This window comes from Aquarana catesbeiana, linkage group LG06 (assembly GCF_042186555.1).
Source record: "Aquarana catesbeiana isolate 2022-GZ linkage group LG06, ASM4218655v1, whole genome shotgun sequence".
NCBI classification, from domain to species: domain Eukaryota; kingdom Metazoa; phylum Chordata; class Amphibia; order Anura; family Ranidae; genus Aquarana; species Aquarana catesbeiana.
Window position 1 is genome coordinate 104,831,142 of NC_133329.1, and position 27,230 is coordinate 104,858,371.

Here is a 27,230-nt window from a genome sequence, read left to right on the forward strand (position 1 = left end):
TAAAGGATATTTCATGCCGGTTAAGAAAATACAGTGGTGACGGAAAGTATTCAGACCCCCTTAAATTTTTCACTCTTTGTTATATTGCAGCCATTTGCTAAAATTATTTAAGTTCATTTTTTTTCCTCATTAATGTACACACAGCACCCCATATTGACAGAAAAACACAGAATTGTTGACATTTTTGCAGATTTATTAAAAAAAAGAAAAACTGAAATATCACATGGTCCTTCAGACCCTTTGCTGTGACACTCACATATTTAACTCAGGTGCTGTCCATTTCTTTTGATCATCCTTGAGATGGTTCTACACCTTCATTTGAGTCCAGCTGTGTTTGATTCTACTGATTGGACTTGATTAGGAAAGCCACACACCTGTCTATATAAGACCTTACAGCTCACAGTGCATGTCAGAGCAAATGAGAATCATGAGGTCAAAGGAACTGCCTGAAGAGCTCAGAGACAGAATTGTGGCAAGACACAGATCTGGCCAAGGCTACAAAAAAATTTCCACTGCACTTAAAGTTCTTAAGAGCACAGTGGCCTCCATAATCCTTTAATGGAAGATGTTTGGGACGACCAGAACCCTTCCTAGAGCTGGCCGTCCGGCCAAACTGAGCTATCGGGGGAGAAGAGCCTTGGTGAGAGAGGTCAAGAAGAACCCAAAGATCACTGTGGCTGAGCTCCAGAGATGCAGTCGGGGGATGGGAGAAAGTTGTAGAAAGTCAACCATCACTGCAGCCCTCCACCAGTCGGTGCTTTATGGCAGAGTGGCCCGACTGAAGCCTTTCCTCAGCGCAAGACACATGAAAGCCAGCATGGAGTTTGCTAAAAAAACACCTGAAGGACTCCAAGATGGTGAGAAATAAGATTCTCTGGTCTGATGAGACCAAGATAGAACTTTTTGGCCTTAATTCTAAGCGGTATGCGTGGAGAAAACCAGGCACTGCTCATCACCTGTCCAATAAAGTCCCAACAGTGAAGCATGGTGGTGGCAGCATCATGCTGTGGGGGTGTTTTTCAGCTGCAGGGACAGGACAACTGGTTGCAATCGAGGGAAAGATGAATGCGGCCAAGTACAGGGATATCCTGGATGAAAACCTGCTCAACAACTCCGTGACTGTTCTTGAATGGCCCAGCCAGAGCCCTGACTTAAACCCAATTGAGCATCTCTGGAGAGACCTAAAAATGGCTGTCCACCAACGTTTACCATCCAACCTGACAGAACTGGAGAGGATCTGCAAGGAGGAATGGCAGAGGATCCCCAAATCCGGGTGTGAAAAACTTGTTGCATCTTTCCCAAAAAGACTCATGGCTGTATTAGATAAAAAGGGTCCTTCTACTAAATACTGAGCAAAGGGTCTGAATACTTAGGACCATGTGAAATTTCAGTTTTTCTTTTTTAATAAATCTTCAAAAATGTCAACAATTCTGTGTTTTTCTGTCAATATGGGGTGCTATGTGTACATTAATGAGGAAAAAAAATGAAATTAAATGATTTAAGCAAATGGCTGCAATATAACAAAGAGTGAAACATTTAAGGGGGTCTGAATACTTTCCGTCCCCACTGTATATTTTAATTAAATTAATTATATTTTAATTAAACAACCCTATCATTATCCTCACAATGCAAAGTAGCCATATTTAAAGGGGTTGTAAAGTCTTGTTTTTAATTTTTTTAAAATAACAAACATGTTATACTTAACGCCTCTGTGCAAGGGTTTTGCACAGAGCGGCCCCCAATCCTCCTTTTCTGGGCTCCATCAGCAGCGCTTTCCATGGGGGCACTCATGCAGGCGCGCTCCTGCTGCTGCGTTCATTGACACAGACACCAGGACTCAGCCCCGCCCCCCTATGCCACTGGATTTGATTGACAGCAATGGGAGCCAAGGCTGGAGCTGCTGTGCTCGTCCCCGGAACGATCAGGTTCAGGTAAGTAAAAGGGGGGGTCTGGGGGGTGCTGCATAACAGAAGGTTTTTCACCTTAATGCATTCTATGTATTAAACTCAAGGGTTTACAACACCTTTTAAAGTGGATGTAAACCCTCATATACCCAGTGAAGTGAACAGCCTCAGATGATATACAGAGATGAAACAAATCTCCCTACATAAGTTTTACATGTATATCTGCTGTCTTCAGCTTTATATACTGTTTAGAAAGTTCAGACTGTGTTAGGAGATTTTCTCTTCCTGTGAGGCCTGGGCATACAGCCAAGACAGCTGATTGGAGGAAAGGCACACTCCCTCTCCTCATAGTTAGAGAATTTCATAGCTGTTTGTTGAATAGTTTAGGGCTCTGATAATCTATTTATAGCATCCTCCCCAACACAAAACTCCAGGCTACTTTTATTATATGTGATGGAGAACTTGTCAGGAGTTATCAGGCTGATAACAGAAGAAGGGAGCAGGAGACAGCTACATGACACAGTGCTTTGAGGAGAGATAACAAAACACTGCAGATATATGTGCCCAGCTCAAATATCATGAATCGAGTTTACATCTACTTTAATAAAAAGCAGGTATAAATTGTCCCTAGAAGTGTTTAAAGTCATAGTTCACCATTTGCAAAAAATTAATAAATGCACCCACAATAATAAAAAATAAAAAATAAGCATTTATTACATTTTTTTAAATTAAAGCCTGCAGAGTATTACAATCCTGATCAGTGCATCGTGTGTGCAATGTACAGGCTTCTGCATTGTTTACCCCTAGCACCAGGTCTGTACAGACCTTTAGGCAGCCCATAGAGCATTTGATTTTCTTTCTATCCATCATGTGTGAAAGGAAAGAAAATTGATTCCCCCATGAACACACACGTGGCGAGCCTTCCCGGCTGGCAGAACACAATGATCACCGATAGCGGCTATAGCCGCTGACAGTAATCGCATGCTAAAAATCCGACAGGCTGTTTGCACCCAAGTCGATCAATGGATCAATTTTGGTACAAACAGCCTGCCCATACATGAAATTCAGCAGGTCCCTCCTGAACTGGCCAAATTTCGATCCATATATGGCTGGCTTTAGTTATGGAGCTGCAGGAAGTAAATAATGGACTACAAGTGAGGTGACGTCACCTTACTTGTGATTCTTTGAGGTCTGTGAATCCCTCTGCCGCGGTGGAAGATGGGATTTGTAGTCTTTCCATTCACAGAGCCCTGCCTGGCCCACACAGTCATACCAAATTCAAGGCAAAACAGAAGGCTGCCAGGAGAAGCATCCCACAATTCAGGTAAGTGGGGGGGGGGGGGGGGAGTTTAAGGATGGGGGTTTGGGGAACATAACTATGTTTCATACTACACCCTAAAAAAGGTCCTAAAGACTAACGTTTCCATCATTACATGACTCAATAGTAAAGGTCAAAAGGGAGGAAGCACTGAACCCAGGAGAAAGACATTCTCAAAGTGTTGTTTTCCTTTAGACATCAGTCAGAAATGTTTTGCAAATGGAGCAATGCTCTAATGAATTGGGCAAGTATTCACTCGTTCCTTCTACATTGTGATAGATAATTATAGGTTTAATCTCAAATATCCTAAACATACCTGAGTGGCAGTGCAGGCGAGATGGTGTTTTCTTGTCTTGCTCCACATGGAGGGAAGTGATCCCCAGCACCCCTAAAAATACAGAAGGGCTCGTATGAAAAACAGTACAATGATAAAGTAAATGTATTTCCAATATCAGCCAATCACATCCCAGTGTTCTTAAGTCGGATAAATGCACTCCTGACTGAATAGGCCGAGCAACGCTGGAAAAATGTGACACATACCAAAACAAATTAGGTGCCTATAAATAGACAATTTAAAGCTGGACTTCAGTTCGAAAAACAAAACACTATTTAGGCCTGATATACACATGTGCAGGTTGCTGTTTGCATATTGCTGGTGCATTTTTTCAATACACATCTTTAAACCATTGAAGTCTATGGAACCAAAAACCAGAAAAAAGTCCCTGGCCCTTTCCATAAAATGCACAGATGTGAACTACATCCATAGGAAACCATGTTAAATGGACTGTAGTGTGTTTCTGCAAAACTGAAAATGCACTAAAAAATGCATAAGTGTGAACCAGGCCTTAAAGTGTATGCAAACCCTAAGGCCACGTTCACATGGGGCAGTTACATGTGCAGGGCCAAGTTTTTCTGGAACAGGGATGCTCCGGTGTTCCATGCATCTCTATGTTGGCAGTCCCATTGTGGTCTATTGGGACTCAGGACAGCTGCTGAATCCAACATGACATCCGTGTGAGTAAACTGCCCTGAAGGCATCCTAGGTGAGTTCTTGGACATGCAATCGCACCCACATGGATGTCATATTGGGACACAGTGGCTGGGTCCGTGCATCCGTTGTGTCCCAATAGACAACAATGTGAATGTCAGCATGGGGATGCATGGAACACCTGTGAATCCCCGTACCAGCAAAACATGGCCCTGTGTGAGGCACGCATGTAATCATGAACAAGGCCTTACAATGAATGGATTTTATTTGTATGGTTTTAGTCTGTCCCGTTCACACTTCCTGTATTAAGAGCCCTCCTAGTTCTTTTCTTGGACTACAGAACGATCAGCCTTTATTGTTTAGAGATTTGAGAGTTGGAGTGGTTTAGCAAAGGACAACTAGGAGGGCCTACACCATTCAGTCCACAAAATGCAGCCCGCAAGAGGCAAGACGTTGGCCCCTTTCACACTGGCGGACCATTCAGGTCCGCCTGTCAGTTTTGTCGGCGGACCTGAACAGGCGCTCCATGTTAGCCTATGGAGCGACTGATGTCAGCGGTGACATGTCCGCTGACATCCGACCCGGTCCGATCCACTAAAATCAGATGGATGGCCCTACGTTCGCTTCCGTCCCTGGCGGATCGGATCGCGTATGATCTGATGAAAATGGACATGCTGTCCGTTTTCGTCCGATCTCTCCATAGCAACCAGCGGTGCTCGACAAGCCCCTCCCCGCTCAGTGAGCAGAGAGGGACCTGTGGACCTGTCATCCGCAGGCTCAGTGGAGATGAACGGAGAGATCTCCTGCTGAGCTGGCGGACAGAGGCGGACTCCGTGGCAGCGGATCCGCCTCGTGGGAATGAAGTGTCAGGCCGGGCCGTATGCGGTTCGAATCTCGGCCATTTCCGCAGGAACCGGCCGAGATCTGAATTGTTAATGGGCAGGCTGCATGTACCAAGCTGATCAATCAACTTGGTTACAACCAGCCTGCCGGATTCTTTTACGATGATCGCTAGAGGCTGCTATAGCCACTAGCAATAATAACTGTCTTTTCCGGTCTGGGATGGCATGTCCCCCTCGACCATCCCCCCCCGCCCGGAGAAGACAAAGGCTTGGCGCAAGGGTTTCACTGACAACACTGTCTATGTTGATGGGAGAATTGAGCAAATTTCTTTCCTGCAACCCGTGGTTGCAGGAAAAAAATTGCACCATGTATGGCTGGCGTTAAGCCTCATACACACTGGGTGTTTAGCGTTGATGCAAGAGGCTCCGGCATTTATGTGCGGGTGGATGATGGTGAAGGGGTCTTTAAAGCAATAAAACATGGAGAAATATGCATGTTTTGCAGAGATGCACTGTATATGTTTTTTATTTTGCCCTTGACATACTTTTTAATATAGATGGGTGTAATCAGTTGTGTATTGGAATATAGTTATTATAATTACATAAATCTATTTTGCCATCACCTTCTCCTCAGCACAGCAGCACTCACCAGAAGAGGGAGGGGTTCTAGGAGCCAATCGGGTCTCTGTTGAACGCATATGTGCACACAGAGTATTGAGTGAGCAGAGTAAGCCAGAGTTAGGCAGGCCATACATTTTGCAATTTCCTTTCCTTCAACCACGGATTGAAGATAAGAAAATAGCTTGATTCCCCATCAACACAGTTACTGTGATGAGGGAATCCCTCCCTCTGCGCTATTGTATTCTTACAGCGGGAGGTTTCCCAGTCATCAGAATACGATCGCTGCTGGCGGCATAGATGCCAGCAGTTATTGAACATAAAAAAACAGACAGGCTGGTTGTAATGAAGTCGATTGATAGATCAACTTCAGTACAACCAACCCACCCATAGATTGATCGACATTTGGCTGGTTCCTGCTGAACCGGCCGAATTTCCTTCTGGCTATGGCTTGCTTTATTAGTATTGCTGCTCCACACTGTCTGGCAGAAATTTAAAACCACAAAAGTGGCTGGACAGAATTACAAATCTATACACAGATAAAACAGTTTACTTGTATTACAATCGTGTATTTTGCTGGTTGTATAGAGTTCTGTTATAATGAAAGGACACATTTCATGTTGGAAGGTCCTCCTATCATTCACAAAAGATCTTCAATTATGTTGTAAAACCTTTATGAGTAATTTCCTGTTCTCTAAAGAAAAAGTAAAAGAAATGATCTCCCAAGGGAAAAAAATTAAGACTGCTATTACTGATCCTTTTGTCTGAAAATGCCAGTGACACTCAACCCACTTTCTGTGAGCCCAATGCATAATGGATACCTGACGGGGCAAGGAGGGACTGGCGTGTCAGATTAGGAGACCCGTCAGATTCCGTAACGAAAGTGATGTTCCATCACGGCCATCTTGGTACACCCCACACTCGGCCACACTAAGTCTACAGTCTGAAGTCGCCAAGCTGACATCTTTTTACACCCACTGAAGTCTTGCATTTCACACTTATTTTTACCAGTAAACGGAGCTTATATTGTGAAATACAGAGTTTAAAAGTCCGTGACACTGTTTTGATGTAGAATTTTAAAACCAGCGGCAAGCCTGCTGATGTCACACGTTTGCTAATCTGACTTTTAAAATTCAACATCAAAACAGTGTGACAGACTTGAAATGCAAGACTTTGGTGGGTGTAAAAAGATGTCCGCTTGGCGACTTCAGACTGTAGGCTTACTGCGGCTGAGTGTGGGGTGCACCAAGATGGCCGTGATGGAACGTCACTTACGTTACAAGATTTGGCGGGTCGCCTAATATGACTTTGTTCATAAATACAATATTTCAAACAGTTTATAAAATTACGTGGTGGAAACAGAGATGCGATCGATAACGTATTATCGTAAGTTAGGATCACATCTTAACTATCATTTAAATTCAACTTCCCCAGGTGTGGAATATCGATGAAATAATTTGTCAACTGTCAATTATCCCTAACGGAAGAGATTGATCGAAAAAAAAAAAAATCAAAAAGTATCTACGGCCACCGATTAGGAGCACAGATATAAGATTTAAATGTACAATATATACAGTATATGTAAAGCGCTGTGTAAATTGGCGCTATTTAAACAAGACACAATCTGATGACTCTCCAGCACCTCAGTGCCCCATGGGGAACCTGGACAAAAAACGCTCAGTGGGATGGGAGTAGGCAGGTACTGCCAAGGATCTAAAGTTGTACAATTCCAAAAAACAGATATTTTTACTTTGTATGAAAGATGACAGGAAATGCTGTCACTAAGCATCCCACTGCCAGATGGTGCAATCATTTTTAACAATGGCCTGTGTGTTGCGGCCTACACAGACTAGATTACATCATGGCCCTACCAGCTACATTTGAGAACTATATTCTTATCACAAGGGGTTCTACAATGTCAATTGACCAAAACCAAGCATATTGAAAGTGCACATAAACAGGTGTGAAGCCCTGATATCTAAATTGGCCTGCTTTGTGTTATCACCGGTTAGCAAGAAAACTGCATTAGGAAAGAAGGATCAAACATCTCTTTACATTTTTTACAAAGTTTAAATGAAATGTGTAGTGGCTTTGTATACCATTTTCCTTCTTTATCCGATACGGTCAGGCATTATATATATATTTTGTTTTTTTATTATTATTTATTTATTTTTTTTTAAGACTTAAGTCTTAAGACTTTGAAGACTTGCACACGTGGGGCTTGGATGGAAGGGACGCCTCCGCTGTCTTACCGGGGACATCTTTGGGTACATTTATCCTCAATTTTTACCTGTGGATACTATCCTTTACCCCACGTTATCTACTATTGATACCGTCTCACGGATACTATCCTGTATCTCATGTTACATGTGATACGGTTTTATTGACAGATTTCCATGTTACCTGTGGGTATCCCCTCATATTGCTGGGCTCCCACACCCATGTACCCTCTTTGATGCCCCTTTCTCGGTGGACACAGTGGGTGCTCTTGCTTCCTACGGGCCATCTGACCTCTGCGTTATCAAGAAGCCTCTATGTGGCTTGGTACCTTATCACCCCTTTGGGCTAATAATCATGGTAAGTTACCGACATATGCCTCAATATCACTAGCGAGGGTGCGGGTACTTTATCCCCCTTTCTCTTCTTTGTTTCTGCCTGTCCTATCTTGCTTCCCCCCCCCCCCCCCCCTTTCCCCCCCCCCCCCCCCCCCCCCCCCAACTCCTCTTTCCTGATTCTTCTCCATCAGTCCTCCCCTTCCCCTCCCCCTTCCACCTCCTGTCCCCCTTCCCCTCCCCTCCCCCGGCCCCCTTTCCCTTCCTTCCCCCTCCCCCCTATATCCTCCCTCCCCACCACCTTCTTTGTCCTTCCCCCTCTCCCCTCCTTCCCTGTCGTTCTTCCCTTCTCTCTCCCCTCTCTCTTTCTTCCCCCCCTCCTCCCCCCCTCCTTCCTTCCCCTCCCCATCCCAATCATCCCTTCCCTTATTTCCCTCCCCTAATTTTATCCCTCTCCTTTTTCCTTCCGTATTCCCTTTCTTCCTTTCTGCCCTTATCTCCCTCTCCTATGCTAATGGCTAATCTTCTTTTACCCTTAACCAGCTGACATACTAGACCCCTCAATTGCTATTTGTTATCCATTCAGGGAATTCCGTACAATCCCCCTTGTCTGCCGCGGGGGAGTAATGTTTGGGCAGCTGGGTGCCGCACATATTCACCTAAATATAAGGTAAGCCATTTCTGTATTTACCTCTTAGGTTATGTTGTTTTTTTACATGCTGCATTATGATTTTTGTATGTATTATGTCTGTATTATTTTTATTATTTGTCTCATAGATTGGTCCTCCTGAGGAAGCGGTAATACCGCGAAACTAGTCGAGAACCAGACCATTCTATACCCTGTAACTACAGATATTCCTTGGGCAATCCCGAGCCTCTGTTTTTGCAATTTTAACAAGTACATTATGTATTTTCCTTCTTTGTAATAAACCTTTTAATTAATTATTCATTGGTGTCTATCTGTACCGATATAGTCCAGTCATTTCCAGGGTGGGAATATTACCGGGCCAACATCAGCCACTGTCTCCTTGTTCCCACTCTTCCCACTCTTCTTTGTTTTTACAATAAGTTATACCTTCTGCAAGAGTTTTTGGGAGATCCACTTTATTCTTCTGGAGACCAAAAACAGGTGTAAAAAGTGCCATGTGCTGGGGTTTTACATAAGGCAAATACACACAGAGAAACCCTCTGAATGAAAGTCAAAGTAGATAAAAAATATCCTTTATTTGTACAAAAAGTTTAAAAACCTTGTGAAACATACAAAGGATCATACAAATGGACATATAATAGGTGTCATTACCTTTGCTTCAATCGTCATTGTACGAACACGTTTCGGGAATTCTTCTGGGGGGTCAGGAACGATAATGTAGGTAATTTTTCAAGTTTCTGAAGAAGTTACATCACGCATGCATGCCACTATATTAAAAAAACCAACAGGATGAGGGCCAAAAGTTGTGCTGATGCCCATATTCCACCGGACAACCACCGTCAGGCTGCAAAGCTCAATCTAGGTATCGCATTGCAAAAGCTCCCCTGAAGATTGCTGGAGACAGGGAACACAGGGATCTTCTAGTGTCTATTGAAGGATGGCCAAGAGAGCAGGTCAAATATTGTAGATCTCAATCGTGGGGGTCCTTTAAGCTCAAGATGGATAGACCACCGCCAGGCTGCAAAGCTCAACCTAGGTGTCGCTTATCCCTTATATGGGTGTCTTGTAGTTTTCTGCTTTTGTTATTCATTATTATTTTCTCTCCCCATGTTACAGCTCTACTGTGGTCTCTCACGCTGTAGGTGCACTGGCAGACAACCAATACAGTTTTGTGTTCCCATACCACGGAACACTGTGTATATATACATTTTCTTTCACATTGTTTGACACTTTTATGTTTTGTTTGCTTAATCCCTGGGTGGCATCTTTTATCTTTGCCCCCCTTTGCTGTGATTGTGCGTGGACCCGGCATGGCAAGGCTGTCCCCCTCTGGGGACACATGAGAGGAAACTGCTTGTCTGCTCCTCCCTTCCGGGTCTGGTTCAGCGTTCGCTGAATCCAGCCCCGGCTTCCCGTGCCGGTGGGAGTGGATGGCGGCGCGCGTCTCCGGGGCGCGGCTCCGTGACGTCAGCCGTGACGATGCGTTCCAGCTTGGCTGACGCACATGCGCGGTGTGGGGTCGGGGCCGGCGTACGTGGGGGGGCGCGGCGCGGTCCACTCCCAGGGGGTCCAGGATTGGACAAAAAGGACAGGATGCCGTTTCATAGGCTGACTGTCTGACAGCTGGGGAGAATGGGAGGAGGCAACCTAGGGAGGACACGGCGCTCAGCTGATTGTTGTTACAATCAGCTGGGAGCGCCTCTAACGGAGTTATATACCCTAGCCCATCCACTCTGATCCTGTGATCGGAGGTGGATGGTGCACTTGTGCTGCGCTCCTGACTGCCATAGGTAAGGCACTCTGATGGATTGGGGGTACTTACTAAACTATACCTTGGAGAATACTCTATTGCATGGTGTGTTTTATACACACCATAACCTGTCTACATATTTCTTATTGAATTCCACCCTCTTTCCTTTTGTTTTTCAATAATAGGCTCCCACTTTATTGTCAGCCCGATAGCCGGCACGGTGATATATGAGCCTCCCCTCCCCCCTCCTACGTTACACCTTGTAGGTGTCTCCTTCAGCTCTAACTTCCAGGTATGCCTCTGGCCTTTATCTTCCATACATATGTATACTTTTTTGTGCTATCTCTAGAATTTTGTTTTCTTTAGATCTCACTATCTCCAGTAGTATTAGCTTTCTCATACGATACTGGCCTTCTTTTACGATATGGTCTATACAATCTTAGGTCCGAAGATCCATTTGGACCCCAGCCTGCGCACAGGCGCTGCGCCTATATTTGGACGCGGCGTCTCTTCAGCATCTAGGGGGACAGTACTCTTCATACGAATCCTTTATAGCATTCTGCCTACCCATTTTTGGATTTTTGACACATGCACGCGGCCTGGGACACCACAGCGGAGCTGACTATATGCTTTGAATGTTTGTTTTACACCTGCATTGGGTAAGTGTGTACTCTCTCACACTTAGGGTGCGGGGGGTATACTACTTTATACATGTATGTGATATTAACCATTTTGGCACTTTTCTGTTTTCATAATATTTAATAGATGTTAACTCTCACTTGTCAAACCTTGACGAAGGACTTTCCGAAACGCGTCGGTTTAGTGAGACCCACTCCATCTTTTATCATTGGTCTGTTTTCATTTATTGTCTTGTGTGACATATATACATTTTTTGTTACCTGCATGTCATTCTCGATGCAATTATACATATGTATTTTTCATGTGTGCTAATGTTTTATTCTGATACATTGTGTGTTATATTTTTGTATTTTGTAATAAAATATTTTTCTTACTATTAATATCCTTTCTGTGGTAATGCCTCTAAAATCCCACCCCAGGGGAACCAATTGTCCTTTTTTTGCTATTAAGGGATGTGGCATACCTTTTTTGTTTACTACTTCTGGTCAGAGCTCCTTTGAACCTAGGTGTCGCACTTCATTTAGCGATTAAGGAGCGTGAAATAGAGGCAGACCACTTACCCATCCACTTACCCACTTACCCATCCAATGCTGTTTAGACGTCCTGTAAGCGGGCTGCCTCTATTTCAAGCTCCTTAAATTGCTAATTTGGTGAACCCTATTCATCTACAGCTTAAAGGACCCCCACAATTGACATCTACAATATTTGGCCTGCTCTCTTGGCCATCCTTCAATAGACACTAGAAGATCCCTGTGTTCCCTGTCTCCAGCAATCTTCAGGGGAGCTTTTGCAGTGCGATACCTAGGTTGAACTTTGCAGCCAAGCGGTGGTTGTGCGATGGAATATGGCGCAACTCTTGGCCCTCATCCAGTTGTTTTTTTAATATAGTGGCATGCATACGTGATGTAACTTCAGCGACTTGAAAAATTAACTACATTATCGTTTCTGACACCTCTGAAGAATTCCAGAAACATGTTAAAGGTCATTACCTTTGCTTCAATTGTTATTGTACTATTATATGTCCATTTGTATGATCCTTTGTATGTTTCACAAGGTTTTTAATCTTTTTGTACAAATAAATTATATTTTTTATCTACTTTGACTTCCATTCAGAGGCGATATAGTCCCACCTTTTAGAGGGTTTCTCTGTATGTATATGCATTAGGGATGATGGCACCCCACCCACTATAGCCAGATTTTTTTCTTCTTTTGTTACAGAAGGCAAAAAGACTTACCAGGACTGTCAGTATTATAGATTATACGACTGTGTCCACACTTGATGTTGTTCCCACTGGTTGCAGAGGATGCACCTCCGATGTCCCCGATCCATCCCTACAAAAAAAGCACATCAGAAGACAGATGACACATATGTTCTTGGCCCTTCTAAATCCTAGTACACACAATGAGATTATCGGATGAATGAACGTCCGTTTTTGTTTGGATCTAGTCTCCATATCGAAAACGAATAGGTTACTAAAGTACGAAAATTCTCGTGCAACAGAATAGAAATTCGGAAGTAATGTATTTGTATTGTATTTTCGGACAAAAACTGTACTAATTTAACGAAAATCGTATGATCTGGTTTGTCCCTATGGAAAATTTTGGACGACCGCTGTGTACTAACGATCATATTATCGCACGATTGCTTCGAAAGCGGTATTTGTTGTATGATATTCTGATCGTATATACGGGGCTTTAGGCTGTGTTTTTTTCACGCTTTTTTGTTCCAAACGCATAGGACAGCCCATTCACTTGAATAGGCTGCCCTATGCGTGACAAATGCACCAAATAAGCCCCTGCCCCTTTTTGGACACAGAGCTTTGCTCCATTTTTTTCCAAGTCTTCTCTTTGCAAGTCTGTTGGCCGCATTTGGGGTGCCATTAACAATTAAACTGCAAGCACGACAATTGAACTGCAAGCACGACACGCATTTTTCCGCACTCCTGGAATGCACAGATGCAAATGCAGCCTAAAGCCATTTTTAAATGTATCCTTAACCAACATTTTATTTTACAGATTGCCGGTTAGAGCTCGTACACACGGACACCTAAAGACGGCATGGTTTTTAGACATTCAGGCGTTTGCTTTTTTTTTACTAAGATAAGTGTAGCCCGTTGTTTCTGGTGGGCCTGTACACACAGGCACGTAAACTTGCACGGCGTATAGCATGCAAAAAAATCTGCTTCATTGGACAGTATTTTACGCACATAGACGTATAAACCACACCTAAAGAAAACCTAGAAGAAATGTTATGCCTGTGTACGCTTGAAAAATGCTCATTTACTTTACAGCCCATCCTTGCATTTTTACACAGGAACTTTCTGCCAGGAATCTGATGTTCATACATCAGTACCATGTACATTAACCCTTATACCGCGTACACACGAGCGGACTTTCTGGCAGACTTGGTCCGGCGGACCGGACTCCGTCGGACAATTCGATCGTGTGTGGGCTCCAGCGGACTTTTTTTTCCCCCAAAAGTCCGACAGACCTAGAAATAAAACATGTTTCAAATCTTTCCGACAGACTCGAGTCCGGTCGAAAAATCCGCTCGTCTCTATGCTAGTCCGACGTACTAAAACTGACGCTAGGGCAGCTATTGGCTACTGGCTATCAACTTCCTTATTTTAATCCGGTGTACGTCATCACGTACGAATCCGTCGGACTTTGGTGTGATTGTGTATGTCCAAGTCCGTTCGTTTGAAAGTCCGGCGGACCTACGCTGCAAAGTCCGTCGGAAAGATTGTCGGACCTAGTCCGTCGAAAAGTCTGCTCGTGTGTACGCGGCATTAGTTCTAAATATCTTAATAACTATATCGTAATAACTATACATAGCACTTTAGCTTTAGGCCTCATTCACACAGGCATACTATACAGTGGCGGCTGGTGCTCAAAATTTTTTGGGGGGCGCAAACAAACTGAAAAATACTAAAAAAAAAAAAAAAAAATCATCAAACGCAGCCACTGTGCCCATCAAATGCCGTCACTGTGTCCATCAAATGCAGCCACTGTGCCCATCAAATGCAGCCACTGTGCCCATCAAATGCAGCCAGTGTGGCCATCAAATGCAGCCACTGTGGCCATCAAATGCAGCCAGTGTGGCCATCAAATGCTGCCACACTGCACATTAAACGCAGCCACTGTGCCATCAAATGCTGCCACTGTGCCCATCCAATGTTGCCACTGTGCCCATCCAATGCTGCCACTGTGCCCATCCAATGCTGCCACTGTGCCCATCCAATGCTGCCACTGTGCCCATCCAATGCCGCCACTGCGCCCAGCCCATCCAATGTCGCCACTGTGACCCCCCTGCCCAGGACTTACCCTGCCTCGTGGGGCAGCGGGTAAAGGCAGTGAGCGGTGTCCTCCGAGCGGTGTCCTCCATTAGTCTCTTCCCATCAGGTATTCAATCACAGCGCCTGTCGTTTCAGCCAATCAGGTGACGGTTAACAGACCCGAGCACCTGATTGGCGGAGAGGCGGTTCAGTGTAAGGACTGCGAATATATATATATATATACACACATACATACACATACATACACACACACACACACACACATATATATATATATATATATATATATATATATATATTCCAACACACCTGGATGAACTGCGAGCATCATGCTTGGTCACCTTTTTTTGACGCCTATTAGAGCCTATGGCTTTTCGGGTCTCAGATACAGAATCTGCAGAGTCTTGCACAGTCGCTCTGATTGCCCCTTCTCTCTTCCTGCCCAGTTATGGACCGCTTTGTATTATGTGAACCAATTTACAAAATACAAATTATTCTGAGTGGGAAGCGGAAGGGGCAGGCAGCATTTTTTTACCCCTATGTATTTGGAAATACACATTTTTCAGTGCTGTGAAATCTTGTTCTAGTAGGAGAACTAAAAAAAAATACCTAAAATTCTGTATGAGTTGGTTAGCACCATGCTGAATTCACTGCAGAGGTTATGGTGTTGGGGGTTGACACATGACTCAACAATGGGCAGTATGTACTGTGTGTTGAATAGAAACTCTAGGTATGGGTATTTTATACATTTGTTACATTGGTCTGCCTCAGACCAATGTAACTATGTATATTCCAAAGTCGGTATTATAGTGCCTTGTGCTGTAGCCGAGATGTATTTTTTAGATGCATTATAAATAATTGGCCCTCCAGTGCATCGCACCATGCTCAGCGCATTACTGTGTGCTACATCTACATGATAGCGCTATATGTATATTTTATTGTAAATCGATGGTCTGAATGGGCCCTATCAAACAGGTATGCGCAGCAAATGCCTTCCTTGTTCTCAGTGCTTATCTGTGGTTACCGTTCAGATGCAGACAAGCCTAATGTAATGTGATGTGATGTTGAATGTGATGACAGCCCTCAAAGTACATGGAAAGAAAAAAGCAGAGTAATGGGTTGTATTTGTAAAGTTACTTGGTGAACTTGAGCATATTAAAAAGTCAATGGGGGTTATTTACGAAAGGCAAATCCACTTTGCACTACAAGTGCACTTGGAAGTGCAGTCGCTGTAAATCTGAGGAGAAGATCTGAAATGAGGGGAAGCTCTGCTGATTTTATCATCCAGTCATGTGCAATCTAAAATGCTGTTTTTTATTTTCCTTGCATGTCCCCCTCGGATCTACAGCGACTGAAGCTCCAAGTGCACTTGCAGTGCACTTTTAGTGCAAAGTGGATTTGCCTTTCGTAAATAACCCCCATTGTCTTTTAAAGTGGAATTACATTTTTATTTATTTTTTTTTAAAACAGCCTCCTTCAGGTTTATGCCATAACGTGCTAGTATGCACTGCATACTAAGAATTACCTGTCAAAGGATGCCCTCCAGCGCTGCACTCCTGTTCTTCCTTCCAGGTTTGCGCTGTTTAACTACTTGAATGCCCAGGCCACGCATGCGCATGGGAGTCACTTCATCATGGCACAGAGTAGTGGCATAAATGTACTCTAAGCTGCGCATGCGCTGCTCAGTGTACATTACCGCTGACAGGCAGAGGGAAGCATTTATAACAGAACAGACCACTAGGGACTTTTCTATCATAAAAACTCTGCCAGTCAGGTTTTTAGTTTAATATCGCTTTAAAGTACAGTTATCTGTTTAAAAAAATGTTGTGGGTCAGATCTATTTTCATTGGGTCAGTTCAGCACAAATGTCTCATAAAAAAAGAGCTTCTTTTCTCCATCATCCTTGTAATTATTTTGTCCTGGATTGTGTGTGATCCGTACCGCAGATAGATCATCTTCTAATCTGCATTCCAGCTGTGTATCCAGACTGTAAAGCCACCCACACAGGCTGCATCTGTCCCTTCCTAGATTCCATACATTCATGCATGAATAAACAGACCCGTATATGCTGTATGTTGATTCAGAAAGTGCTGACGGATTGAGGAAAACCCACGACACAAAAGGCAAGCCTAACAGTGGCTCAAACCCCAATTACTCATGTTCTGAAATTTAGATTTGGAATCAGCAGATTCCAAATACATCAGAGCACCAAAGGCACAAAGCAATCAAGAAATGCACCAGAGCAATAATAAGCACAAAAAGAACTGACCAAATTCTCTGGAAATCTCTGCAATCATTGACAGATTGATTTCTCCAAAGGAAAAGAGAACAGTATTTATAAAGTATATGTTGATCCTGCCAGAAATCTTGTGAGCTGATGACTTCCTGTGTTTTGCCTGTTCTACACTCTTATCAGTTACATTTTACTACAAAACACCTTCCTCTATCTTACAGAGAACAAAAGAGAAGAAGGTGTTGTATATTCCTGAGTGACAATACAGTTCTTTCATGGATACAGCACAGTGATTGGGGATTATCACCGAAGGATCACCAAGTAAACATTAAAATGAATGCAGCCACCAAACCAGTAAGCTGAAATGTATATGTAGCACCCTCTACTTAGGTAGGTACTAGAGGTGAGATTTTTGGTGAGTGCAGGTAAATTTAGGCAGGCCTAGCTAGAAGCTAGGCCTGTTTGTTTTGATCTGTGTAGGCTGGGAGTGGCTCAGAGTAAGGCTAGTGACTCACAGATAGCATCACTCTACTGTTACCTCCCTTTTCCTTCTAGAGGATTCTAGAAGAGAGGCAGGGAAGAGAGGTGGAGCTGTTTGGGGTGTCTCAGCGAGTCCTGACCAATCCCCAACTAGGATTGGCAGGGGGCAGGCCTCCTTGATGTACCCAGGGTCAGCCCAGCTGGGGAGGAGTTGTCGGCTGGAAGAACTGAGGATGGAGTGCTAGGCTTTGGGGTCCCTCCCCATTCTGGGGGGGGGGGGGGTGACCTTGGGCCTGGGACTCAGGTGCAGTATGGATCCCTTCAAGAATGCATGAAGGAACTGAACAGGGGGCACAGAGAGGAGTCAGAGAGAGGACAACAGGTGCTAGTACTGCTGGGCAAGTCTCCAGGAGGGAACCACCGGTGTGTGCAGCTGCAGAGTGCATGAGCATCATGGGAAATGTAGTTCCAAACTATCTGGGGTGCCAAGGTTTGCCATCACTGTTCTAGGGCCTGACTGGGTCAGTGTTGGGCCTAACCATGTGCTAGCTGTGCCTGGAACTGAAGTGTAGTGCAGGAGAGAGAAAAACAGTCTGCAAGCACGTGTTGTGCTGGAGGAGACTGGAGCTGTGAAGTGTACACAACTGTCCTAACTGTTTGAGATACAATCAACGAATTGTTCGTTCTACTGGGCATCCCATATATCCCTATCCCTATCCAAGTTCAAACCCCTCAATAAAAATACAAAAACAAACACATGGACTGTTCATTGTCCACAAGGTGATTGGGAAGTGAATGCCGGGCTGGGCAGGGTGACAGGTGGGTCACAACATTCAACAGCCCCTACGAGGGCACCGCTACAAATACATCGATTCCATAAACCAAAACTAGTTTATTCAGGAAATGGAAATCCAATGAAGTATAAAAATTTCAACGGTTTCCTAAAAGCCAATTTCTTTATTGTAGTTTTCAATAGGGTGTTTTATTGCTCTCTGTGTACCCAAAGGGGAGATTTACTCTCTATTTGTCTTAGTGACCATTATCCCTGGGACTAGTGTTCTCAAACCCAGGACCCTGCATTCACTATAACTGGTCTTCCACAGCACACAGAATATGGAAATGCAATCGTTTTAGTAAATATAAACTGCTAAATACCTTTTCTCATCAGCAGTTAGAGCAGTCTTGTGACTTCTATCGGTGTCCAGCAGAGCACTGGTAAAGCTTGTAGGAGGTGTTTTCATTCTACTCTGATTGTTCTATGAGGCTGAAGGACCCCTAACCCTCTGTCTGGACAGTGCCGATTGGCCCTGTGCTGATCACATGCACTCTCCGGAAAAAAAAAAAAAAAAAAAAAAAAAAAAAAACAACTCTCTAGCAATACACACCAAGCTGAGCATGTGCAGAGTGCTTCCAAGGCTCTGTTCTATCAGAATATGGATTGGGGACAGTGGAGAAAGAGGAGGATCAGAGAAGACAGGATCAAACAGCCTTTTTACACAATGCAGAGGATTAACCCCTTAGGTTCCACTGTGAGTATAACAAGCATGTTTTACCGCATTTACAGACAGATTTTACTGTTGTGGGTTTAGTAACACTTTAAAGCGGAGTTCCAGTCATTTGTGTGTTTATTAAAAGTTACAAAAAGTTATATTTTAAAAGTTATTTACAAAAAGTGTAGCTGCTGACTTTTAATTAACACACACTCACCTGTCCCACGGTCCAGCAGTGCACTCACCTCAGCAGTTTTGGGACTTACACTATTTTATATCCATAAATGAATGGAATCTCGGTCGGCCCCTGCTGAATCGGCCGAATTTCAATGCATGTTGGGCGGCTTAAGTCACAGACATAGAAAAAAAAATTTAAATCGGGATACCCGACTCCAATCTTAGCATACTTGTACCTGATTGGGGAACCAGAAAGTACTAAATATGGAGGATCATTTATGCAGGCAGATGGGAAAAAGAAAAAAACAGAAAAACAGCAGTAATGACATTTTTCACTGCAAAACAAAAATTGAGAATGTGTTTTTACAAATAAGGCTGGAAAATAAACGAAGGAATGCCGACAAAGGAAATAAAAAAAAGAAAAAAAAAAGAAAAAGAAATAAATGGTGCAAAATACTGTATACCTAACATTATGAATCGACAATACATGCTTCTCTTATTTTGTCCTTTTTAGGTTTTCCCTGTGCTTTTTCGCTTTAGGATGACATAACCAGGGAGGGTCTCTCATTGTGGAATACAACATGCAGCTTCTTTCTTGATGCAGATGTGTAAAGGATAACAAACATTTCTTTACGGGCCTGTTCATAGCAGCCGGCATGCGTTAAGCTCCATATAATGCACGCATATGCACTGTGTGGGGGCGATTTAATGCATGCATCGCACTGTTTTTTTGTTTTTGTTTTTTACTCTTTTTAAAATGACAAAAAAAAAAAACAAAAAAAATAAAAAACACACTTCACTGACATGCTGTGACATACGTTGGGTTGTGTAAAAAAAATTCAACAAGGTAAGGTGCGGTGTGGAGAGCTGCGCTGCGTAAAAATGCTTACACGCTGCATTTTTACACAACGCAAATGTAAGGTGTGACCAGGGAACATAGGAAACAATTATGTGAAGGTTCAGTTGGGCTTTGAAGACAAGCACCATTGCCTAATCATAGGCAACACAAGTCTAAAAAGCATTAAAAAATGGATCTCTATGTAAAATGATCTATGCTGAGATTATTACGCAGGTTTGCATCACTGACTTCTAAAACATGCTGCTTTACTGATCCATTGGCTCCAATCGTTTTTGAGTTGCTATCCCAGAACAAGCATGCAGAACATTTCTGACTTTACTAGCTGCATGACTTTTCCAGGTCAATTAAAGCTGAACTCCAGGTATGGATTTTATTGCATACAGGCAGTCCCTGGGTTACAAACAAGATGTACTGTAGGTTTGTTCTTAACCACTTCAATACCGGGCACTTGCTTCCTGCCCAGACCAATTTTCAGTTTTCAGCCCTGTCGTACTTTGAATGACAATTGCGCGGTCATGCTACACTGTACCCAAACTAAATTTTTATCATTTTGTTCCCACAAATAGAGCTTTCTTCTGGTGGTATTTAATCACCTCCGGGATTTTTATTTTCTGCTAATCAAATAAAAAAAGAACGAAAATTTTGAAAAAGAAAAATGTTTTTTTTTTGTTTCAGTTACAAAACTTTGTAAATAAGTAAGTTTTCTCCTTCACTGATGGGGCTGCACTGACGGGCACCAATGAGGTGGCACTGATGAGGCAGCACGAATGGGCACTGATAGGAGGCACGGATGGGCACTGATCTACTGTTATGTATGGTACTGATGGATGCCAATCAGTGCCAAACAATAATGCCTGCCAATCAGTGATGCCCATTGTGGGCACTGATTGGCATCCCTGGTGGTCTAGGGTGGCATATCTGTTGGTGACATCACTGGTGGTCCTAGTGGCGTCCCTGGTGGTCCAGTGTGGGCATCCTCGGGGGGGCTGCGCTGATAATTGATCAGCACAGACCCCCCCTGTCAGAGGAGCAGCCAATCGGCTCTCCTCTACTCATGTCTGACAGACACGAGTGAGGAAAAGCCGATTACCGGCTCTTCCTGTTTACATCCTGATCAGCCGTGATTGGACACGCATGATCACGTGGTAAAGAGTCTCCATCAGAGGCTCTTTACCCAGATGGTAGTTGCGGTGTGTCAGACTGACACACCGCAACAACGATCGCCACGGTGCGCCCCCGGGGGGGGGCGAGCAGCGGCTTAATATCCTGAAGACGTCATAGGATGTCCAGTCAGGATGTTGAAACCACTTTGTCACCGTCATTTTGCTATATGGTGAGCGGCAAGTGGCTAAAGCAGAGTTCTGCCCAGAAGGGGAAGCTCCGCTTGTTCACTCCGGGGGGGCGGGTACCTATCAAAACCAGGTACCCACTCCCTCTTCCAGGTAAGATAGCCACACAAAGATCGTGGTGATCTACGAAATTTCCAGCTTCTCCCCCCCCCTACCCCCCAGCTGCCTTCTGGGACACAGGTCCCAGAAGACAGTGGGACCATTTAGAAAGCACAGCACGACTCGCTCATGCACAGTAGGAAACAGGCTGTGAAATCGCAAGGCTTTGTTTCCTGTTTCCCTTAGTGAAGATGCCAGCGCCTGCAACCACAGCTGATGAACGAATCAGCTAGGGATGCCAAAATCGCGGTATACCCGGACAGCTGAGTGCTCTTATATTAAAAGTCAGCAGCTACAGTATTTGTAGCTGCTGACTTTTACATTTTTTTTCTTGACAGGCTGGAACTTTAAAGCGATTGTAAAGGATCGTTTTTTATTTTTTTTTTAAATAACAAATATATCATACTTACCTCCACTGTGCAGCTCATTTTGCACAGAGTGGCCCCGAACATCCTCTTCTGGGGTCCCCCGGCGGCTCTCGCGGGTCCTCCCCGCATCAGATAACCCCCTAAGAGAAGCGATCTCCCGAGGGGGTTAGCTTGTGGGTGTGCTCCCGAGTCCAGCATTTGCGTCCACAGACACGAATGCTGGAATTGGCAAAAAACACTAGGGTTTACAAAGGTACACTTTTCAAGCAAAAAAAATATTTTTAAGTTTTGGCTAGCATAGGGAACACCCCTGTAATGTTTGTTTTGCTGTCTGTTCCCCTGTTTAGAAGATTTCATCTATTTTTGTGTCCCTGTGACAATTGGATTTTAAACATTTTGGGTTGTCCTGGAAACAAGGATTGGTGATAAAACTTCAGTAGAGACACCTTTTTCCCATGATAACTCTAATGCCCCGTACACACGGTCGGACATTGATCGGACATTCCGACAACAAAATCCTAGGATTTTTTCCGACGGATGTTGGCTCAAACTTGTCTTGCATACACACGGTCACACAAAGTTGACGGAAAATCCGATCGTTCTGAACGCGGTGAGGTAAAACACGTACGTCGGGACTATAAACGGGGCAGTAGCCAACAGCTTTCATCTCTTTATTTATTCTGAGCACGCGTGGCACTTTGTGCGTCGGATTTGTGTACACACGATCGGAAATTCCGACAACGGATTTTGTTGTCGGAAAATTTTATAGCAAGCTCTCAAACTTTGTGTGTCGGAAAATCCGATGCAAAATGTGTGATGGAGCCTACACACGGTCGGAATTTCCGACAACAAGGTCCTATCACACATTTTCCGTGTGTACGGGGCATTACAGGGGTGAATTCCTCTTCCTACGGGGAGATTTCCTCTCACTTCCTGTTGTCTCCTTCCATTTGTAAGTATGCGTGGTTTGTAAGTCGGATATTTGTAAGCCGGGGACCTGTAGTTACATTGGTCCAGCTTGACACAATGTAAATATGCATATATCATACCTGAAGGACCACTCTGGAAGCAGAAAATCACTGTAGCAGTTACCACCACTAAAATGATTGCTACGGTCCTTTGGGTTCCATGCCTCCATGTTTCGGCTGCCCTGCTGCATAGTACCCACAGTGGGTCGCTCACTGGGCACGGTACTTTTCAAAGTCGTCGGAGACCCATTCCTGCTGTGATTATACATGCATTATATGTAAACAAGGCAGATCGCCGTTCTGTTAGTAGGGAAGGCATTGATCCTCTGTTCCTGCAAAGCAGGGATATGGATCAAAGCCTTCCCATAGTAAAAGCACCTCTCACACAGTAAACAAGCACTGGCTAGGCACACAGTTAACCCTTTGCTTGCCCCTGATGGTAACTCTTTCATGGTCAGTGTCAGTACAGTGACAGTGCATATTTTTTTAGCACTGATTACTGTATTAGTGTCACTGGTTCCCAAAAGGTGTCAGTTAGTGTCTAACTTGTCTGCCACAATATTGCAGTCCCGCTATAAGTCACTGATCACTGCCATACTAGTAAAAAAATAAAAATTAAAAAAAATTTAAAATTCCATAACTATATCCCATAGTTTGTAGAAGCTATGATTTTTGCCCAAACCAATCAATATTCTGCTTATTGCGATTTTTTTACCAAAAATATGTAGCAGAATACATATTGGCCTAAATTTATGAAGAAATTTGATTTCTGATTTTTATGTTTTATAGCAAAAAAAAAAAAATTCTCAAAATTGTCGGGTTTTTTTTTGTTTATAGAGCAAAAAATAAAAACCGCAGAGGTGATCAAATACCACCAAACGAAAGCTCTATTTGTGGGGAAAAAAGGACATACATTTTATTTGGGTACAGTGTCAGACGACCGTGCAGATGTCAGTTAAAGTAACGCAGTGCCGTATTGCAAAAAATGGCCTGGTCATAAAGGGGATTGGAGGGGGTAAATCTTCCGGAGGTCAAGTAGTTAAAGTAGAACTATAGGCAAAACCTTTCGCCATCTGTGTCCCACTGAAGAGATTTCCCGTCACTTCCTGTCCCATAGCCAAACAGGAAGTGCGAGTAAATCTCTGCAAATTAAGGAAATCTCTTGGGACCCCCAGGTCACCAGAAAGGTCCCCATTGGAAGAGTACCCCTCCTGAGACTTGTAGTTCCACAACAGCTGGCGGGCCCCAGGTTGAGCACCTATTAGGCACCTAGCATTTTCAGAAGCTGAGCTCAGGGACAGCAGCAACCTCCTTATTCTAGCACAGCTTGTCAAAAGTTTTACCACTGGATGCAAGTGACAGAACTTGCTGGACTCTGTAGTTCCTCTTTAGATGAAAAGTTATGGGTTACCAGGTGTAATACGTATTATACCTTTACATACACATAGCTCTTTCCATTAATCTTGCCTTTGGTTCAGTAGTAAGGATAGCCCTGCCAATGTATACAGCTGAAAGTGCCAACAGGCACAGGAAGTACGGGAGGAAATGAAAGTCTTATGACAGTTTCAAGCAAACAAGACAGCGGAAATCATCAGCTCTGTGCAATACACAGAAACAGCACTCCTTGTATATTATTGATACCGAAGAATATACTGTGTATGCAGATGATTGGCACCATCTCCAGGATTTCACATGTTCCCCAACGGAAGAAGTGGGAAGTGAGTGGGAGGATCCGGTGACAGCTGCAGAGGCACAGCTAAATATTACCAGATTTATTATGCAAAAAGCTGCAGGGTTCTATAACCCATAGAAACTAGATCAGTGCAATCACACAAATAAAAGTGGATTAGTTGCCCTGGGTTAAAGGGTTAAACTACTGTTCACTAATACTATATTATTTTGTTGTGACTCAACAGCTGACACTGAGGCCCTATTCACACCTGAGCGTAGCGGTTTTTGAGCATTTTTCCCAGCATTTTGTCGCGCGTATTTGCGCGTTTCCATGCAGCGTTTTCCGGCGTTTGAGCTTTGGCGGGTTTTTTTGGGGTTTTTTTAGCCAACAGGAAAAATTATCATCTGTGACATCATGTTTGTCATCTGCTTCCTGCTCCAAAAACGCCAAAAAATCTGCCCGATGCGAGCGACAAAAAAGGGTCCAGAACTTGTCTGAGCTTCAGGCGACTTGGAGTGGAGATGTCAACCATCTCCATAGAGAATAATGGATTTTTTTCCCCCTCAAGCATTTTGTACCTTGAGGCTTCAAGCTACAAAATGCTCAGGTGTGAATGGGCCCTTAGGATGTTGCAGTAAGGCAGCCTGCTGAAATAAATGGGCTTCTAATGCCGCGTACACACGGTCGGACTTTTCGTCTACAAAAGTCCGACGGACGCCGACGGACAAAATACGGCTGACAATCCGATCGTGTGTGGGCTTCCCCGGACTTTCAGTGGACTTTTCCAGCCGCAAATCTGACGGACTTTAGATTTGAAACATGCTTCAAATCTTTACGTCGTAACTACGCCGGACCCAGAAATCCGCTTGTCTGTGTGCTAGTCCGACGGGCAAAAAGCCACGCTAGGGCAGCTATTGGCTACTGGCTATCAACTTCCTTATTTTAGTCCGGTGTACGTCATCACGTAGGAATCCTTCGGACTTTTGTGTGATCATATGTAGGCAAGTTCGGTTGTAAGAAAGTCTGCCGCAAGTCCGCCAAAAGTCCAACAAAAATCCGTCGAAAGTCTGTCGGACAGGCTGTCGGACTTTTGTAACCGAAAAGTCCGACCGTGTGTACGCGGCACAATGCACCTAAAATACCTCAAAAGTCAGATGTCACAAAATGTTTGCTGCCGCGCACATGCACTCTTATGCCCTGTAAACACAATCGCACATTCCGACAACAAAATCCATCGGATTTTTTCCGACATATGTTGGCTCAAACTTGTCTTGCACAAAGTTGGTCGGAAATTCCGAACGTCAAGAACGCGGTGACGTACAACAAGCCAAGAAAAATAGCCAGTGCGGCTCTTCTGCTTGATTCTGAACATGCGTGGCACTTTGTGCGTCGGAATTGTCCACACACGATTGGAATTTACGCAAACGGATTTTGTTGTCGGAAAATTTTAGATCCAGCTCTCAAACTTTGTGTGTCGGAAATTCCGATGGAAAAAGTCTGATGGAGCCCACACACAGTTGGAATTTCCGACAACAAGCTCCGATCGCACATTTTCCGTCGGAAAGTCCAATCGTGTGTACAGGGCATAAGTGCACTCAAAATGAATGCTACCGCAAAGTGTCAATGCACATTACTTGCATTCCCGCAATGCATAGATCATTGATAAATCAGCCAGGAAACTATCAAATAAAAATCAACAAATTACAGTATCTCACAAAAGTGAGTACACCCCTCACATAAATATTTTATTATAACATTTCATGTGACAACACTGAAGAAATGACACTTTGCTACAATGTAAAGTAGTGAGTGTACAGCTTGTATAACAGTGTGAATTTGCTGTCCCCTCAAAATAACTCAACACACAGCCATTAATGTCTAAACCGCTGGCAACAAAAGTGAGTACACCCCTAAGTGAAAATGCCCAAATTGGGCCCAAAGTGTCAATATTTTGTGGCCACCATTATTTTCCAGCACTGCCTTAACCCTCTTAGGCATGGAGTTCACCAGAGCTTCACAGGTTGCCACTGGAGTCCTCTTCCACTCCTCCATGACGACATCACAGAGCTGGTGGATGTTAGAGATCTTGCGCTCCTCCACCTTCTGTTTGAGGATGCCCCACAGATGCTCAATAGGGTTTAGGTCTGGAGACATGCCAGTCCATCACCTTTACCCTCAGCTTCTTTAGCAAAGCAGTGGTCGTCTTGGAGGTGTGTTTTGGGTCATTATCATGTTGGAATACTGCCCTGCGGCCCAGTCTCCGAAGGGAGGGGATCATGCTCTGCTTCAGTATGTCACAGTACATGTTGGCATTCATGGTTCCCTCAATGAACTGTAGCTCCCCAGTGCCAGCAGCACTCATGTATCCCCAGACCATGACACTCCCACCATCAACTAAAAAACCAAGAGGAAGGCACAGCAAATGGATGGCCCCGTGTGCAAATGCATTACAGTCTATTTAACATTGGTTCCTATGGGTCACATTCACATCTATGCATTTTCCACCAGTGCATTTTTTTGCACACAGTTAATATGTTTTTGGCTCTATAGACCTCAATGGAATGGCATGAAAAACGTTTGTACATTCGTTTTTGGTGCATTTTCCTGCACGACACCAGACTCCTTCTCCTAGCAACATTAAAGTGGTTGTAAAGGGAGAAGGTTTTTTACCTTCATGCATTCCATGCATGAAGGTAAAAAAACCTTCTATGTGCGGCAGGCCCCCTAATACCTACCTGAGCCTGGTCGCGATCCATGTGCACGAGAGGCTTGGCTCTCCCTCCTCATTGCCTGAGACAGCAGTGGTAGCCATTGGCTCCTGTTACTGTCAATCACAGCCAGTGAGCCAATGAGGAGAGAGCAGGGCGGGCTGAGCCACACTCTGTGTGTGAAGGGACATTTGGCATGTCATTTTTTTTGCGGGGGGGGGTTACCAAGTTGACAGGTACCCCTCTAACTCTTCGACCGCCTAGGAGATTT

General features: G+C 44.0%; 1 protein-coding gene and 1 long non-coding RNA gene across 2 annotated transcripts in view; one reads left to right on the forward strand and one right to left on the reverse strand.

Moving 5' to 3' along the window:
• Positions 1-27,230, reverse strand: part of CORO7 (coronin 7) — a 317,064-nt gene that overhangs the window by 277,943 nt on the left and 11,891 nt on the right. Inside the window, exons 2-3 of the mRNA XM_073636587.1 lie at positions 12,496-12,592; positions 3,539-3,610 (exon numbers count right to left, since the gene is read on the reverse strand). Coding sequence (XP_073492688.1) covers positions 3,539-3,610; positions 12,496-12,592 — 169 coding nt within the window. The remainder of the gene's footprint in view (positions 1-3,538; positions 3,611-12,495; positions 12,593-27,230) is intronic.
• On the forward strand, positions 11,061-11,640 carry LOC141147665 (uncharacterized). Its single transcript, XR_012245090.1, has 2 exons — positions 11,061-11,280; positions 11,387-11,640. It is a non-coding gene; the product is annotated as an uncharacterized lncRNA (long non-coding RNA).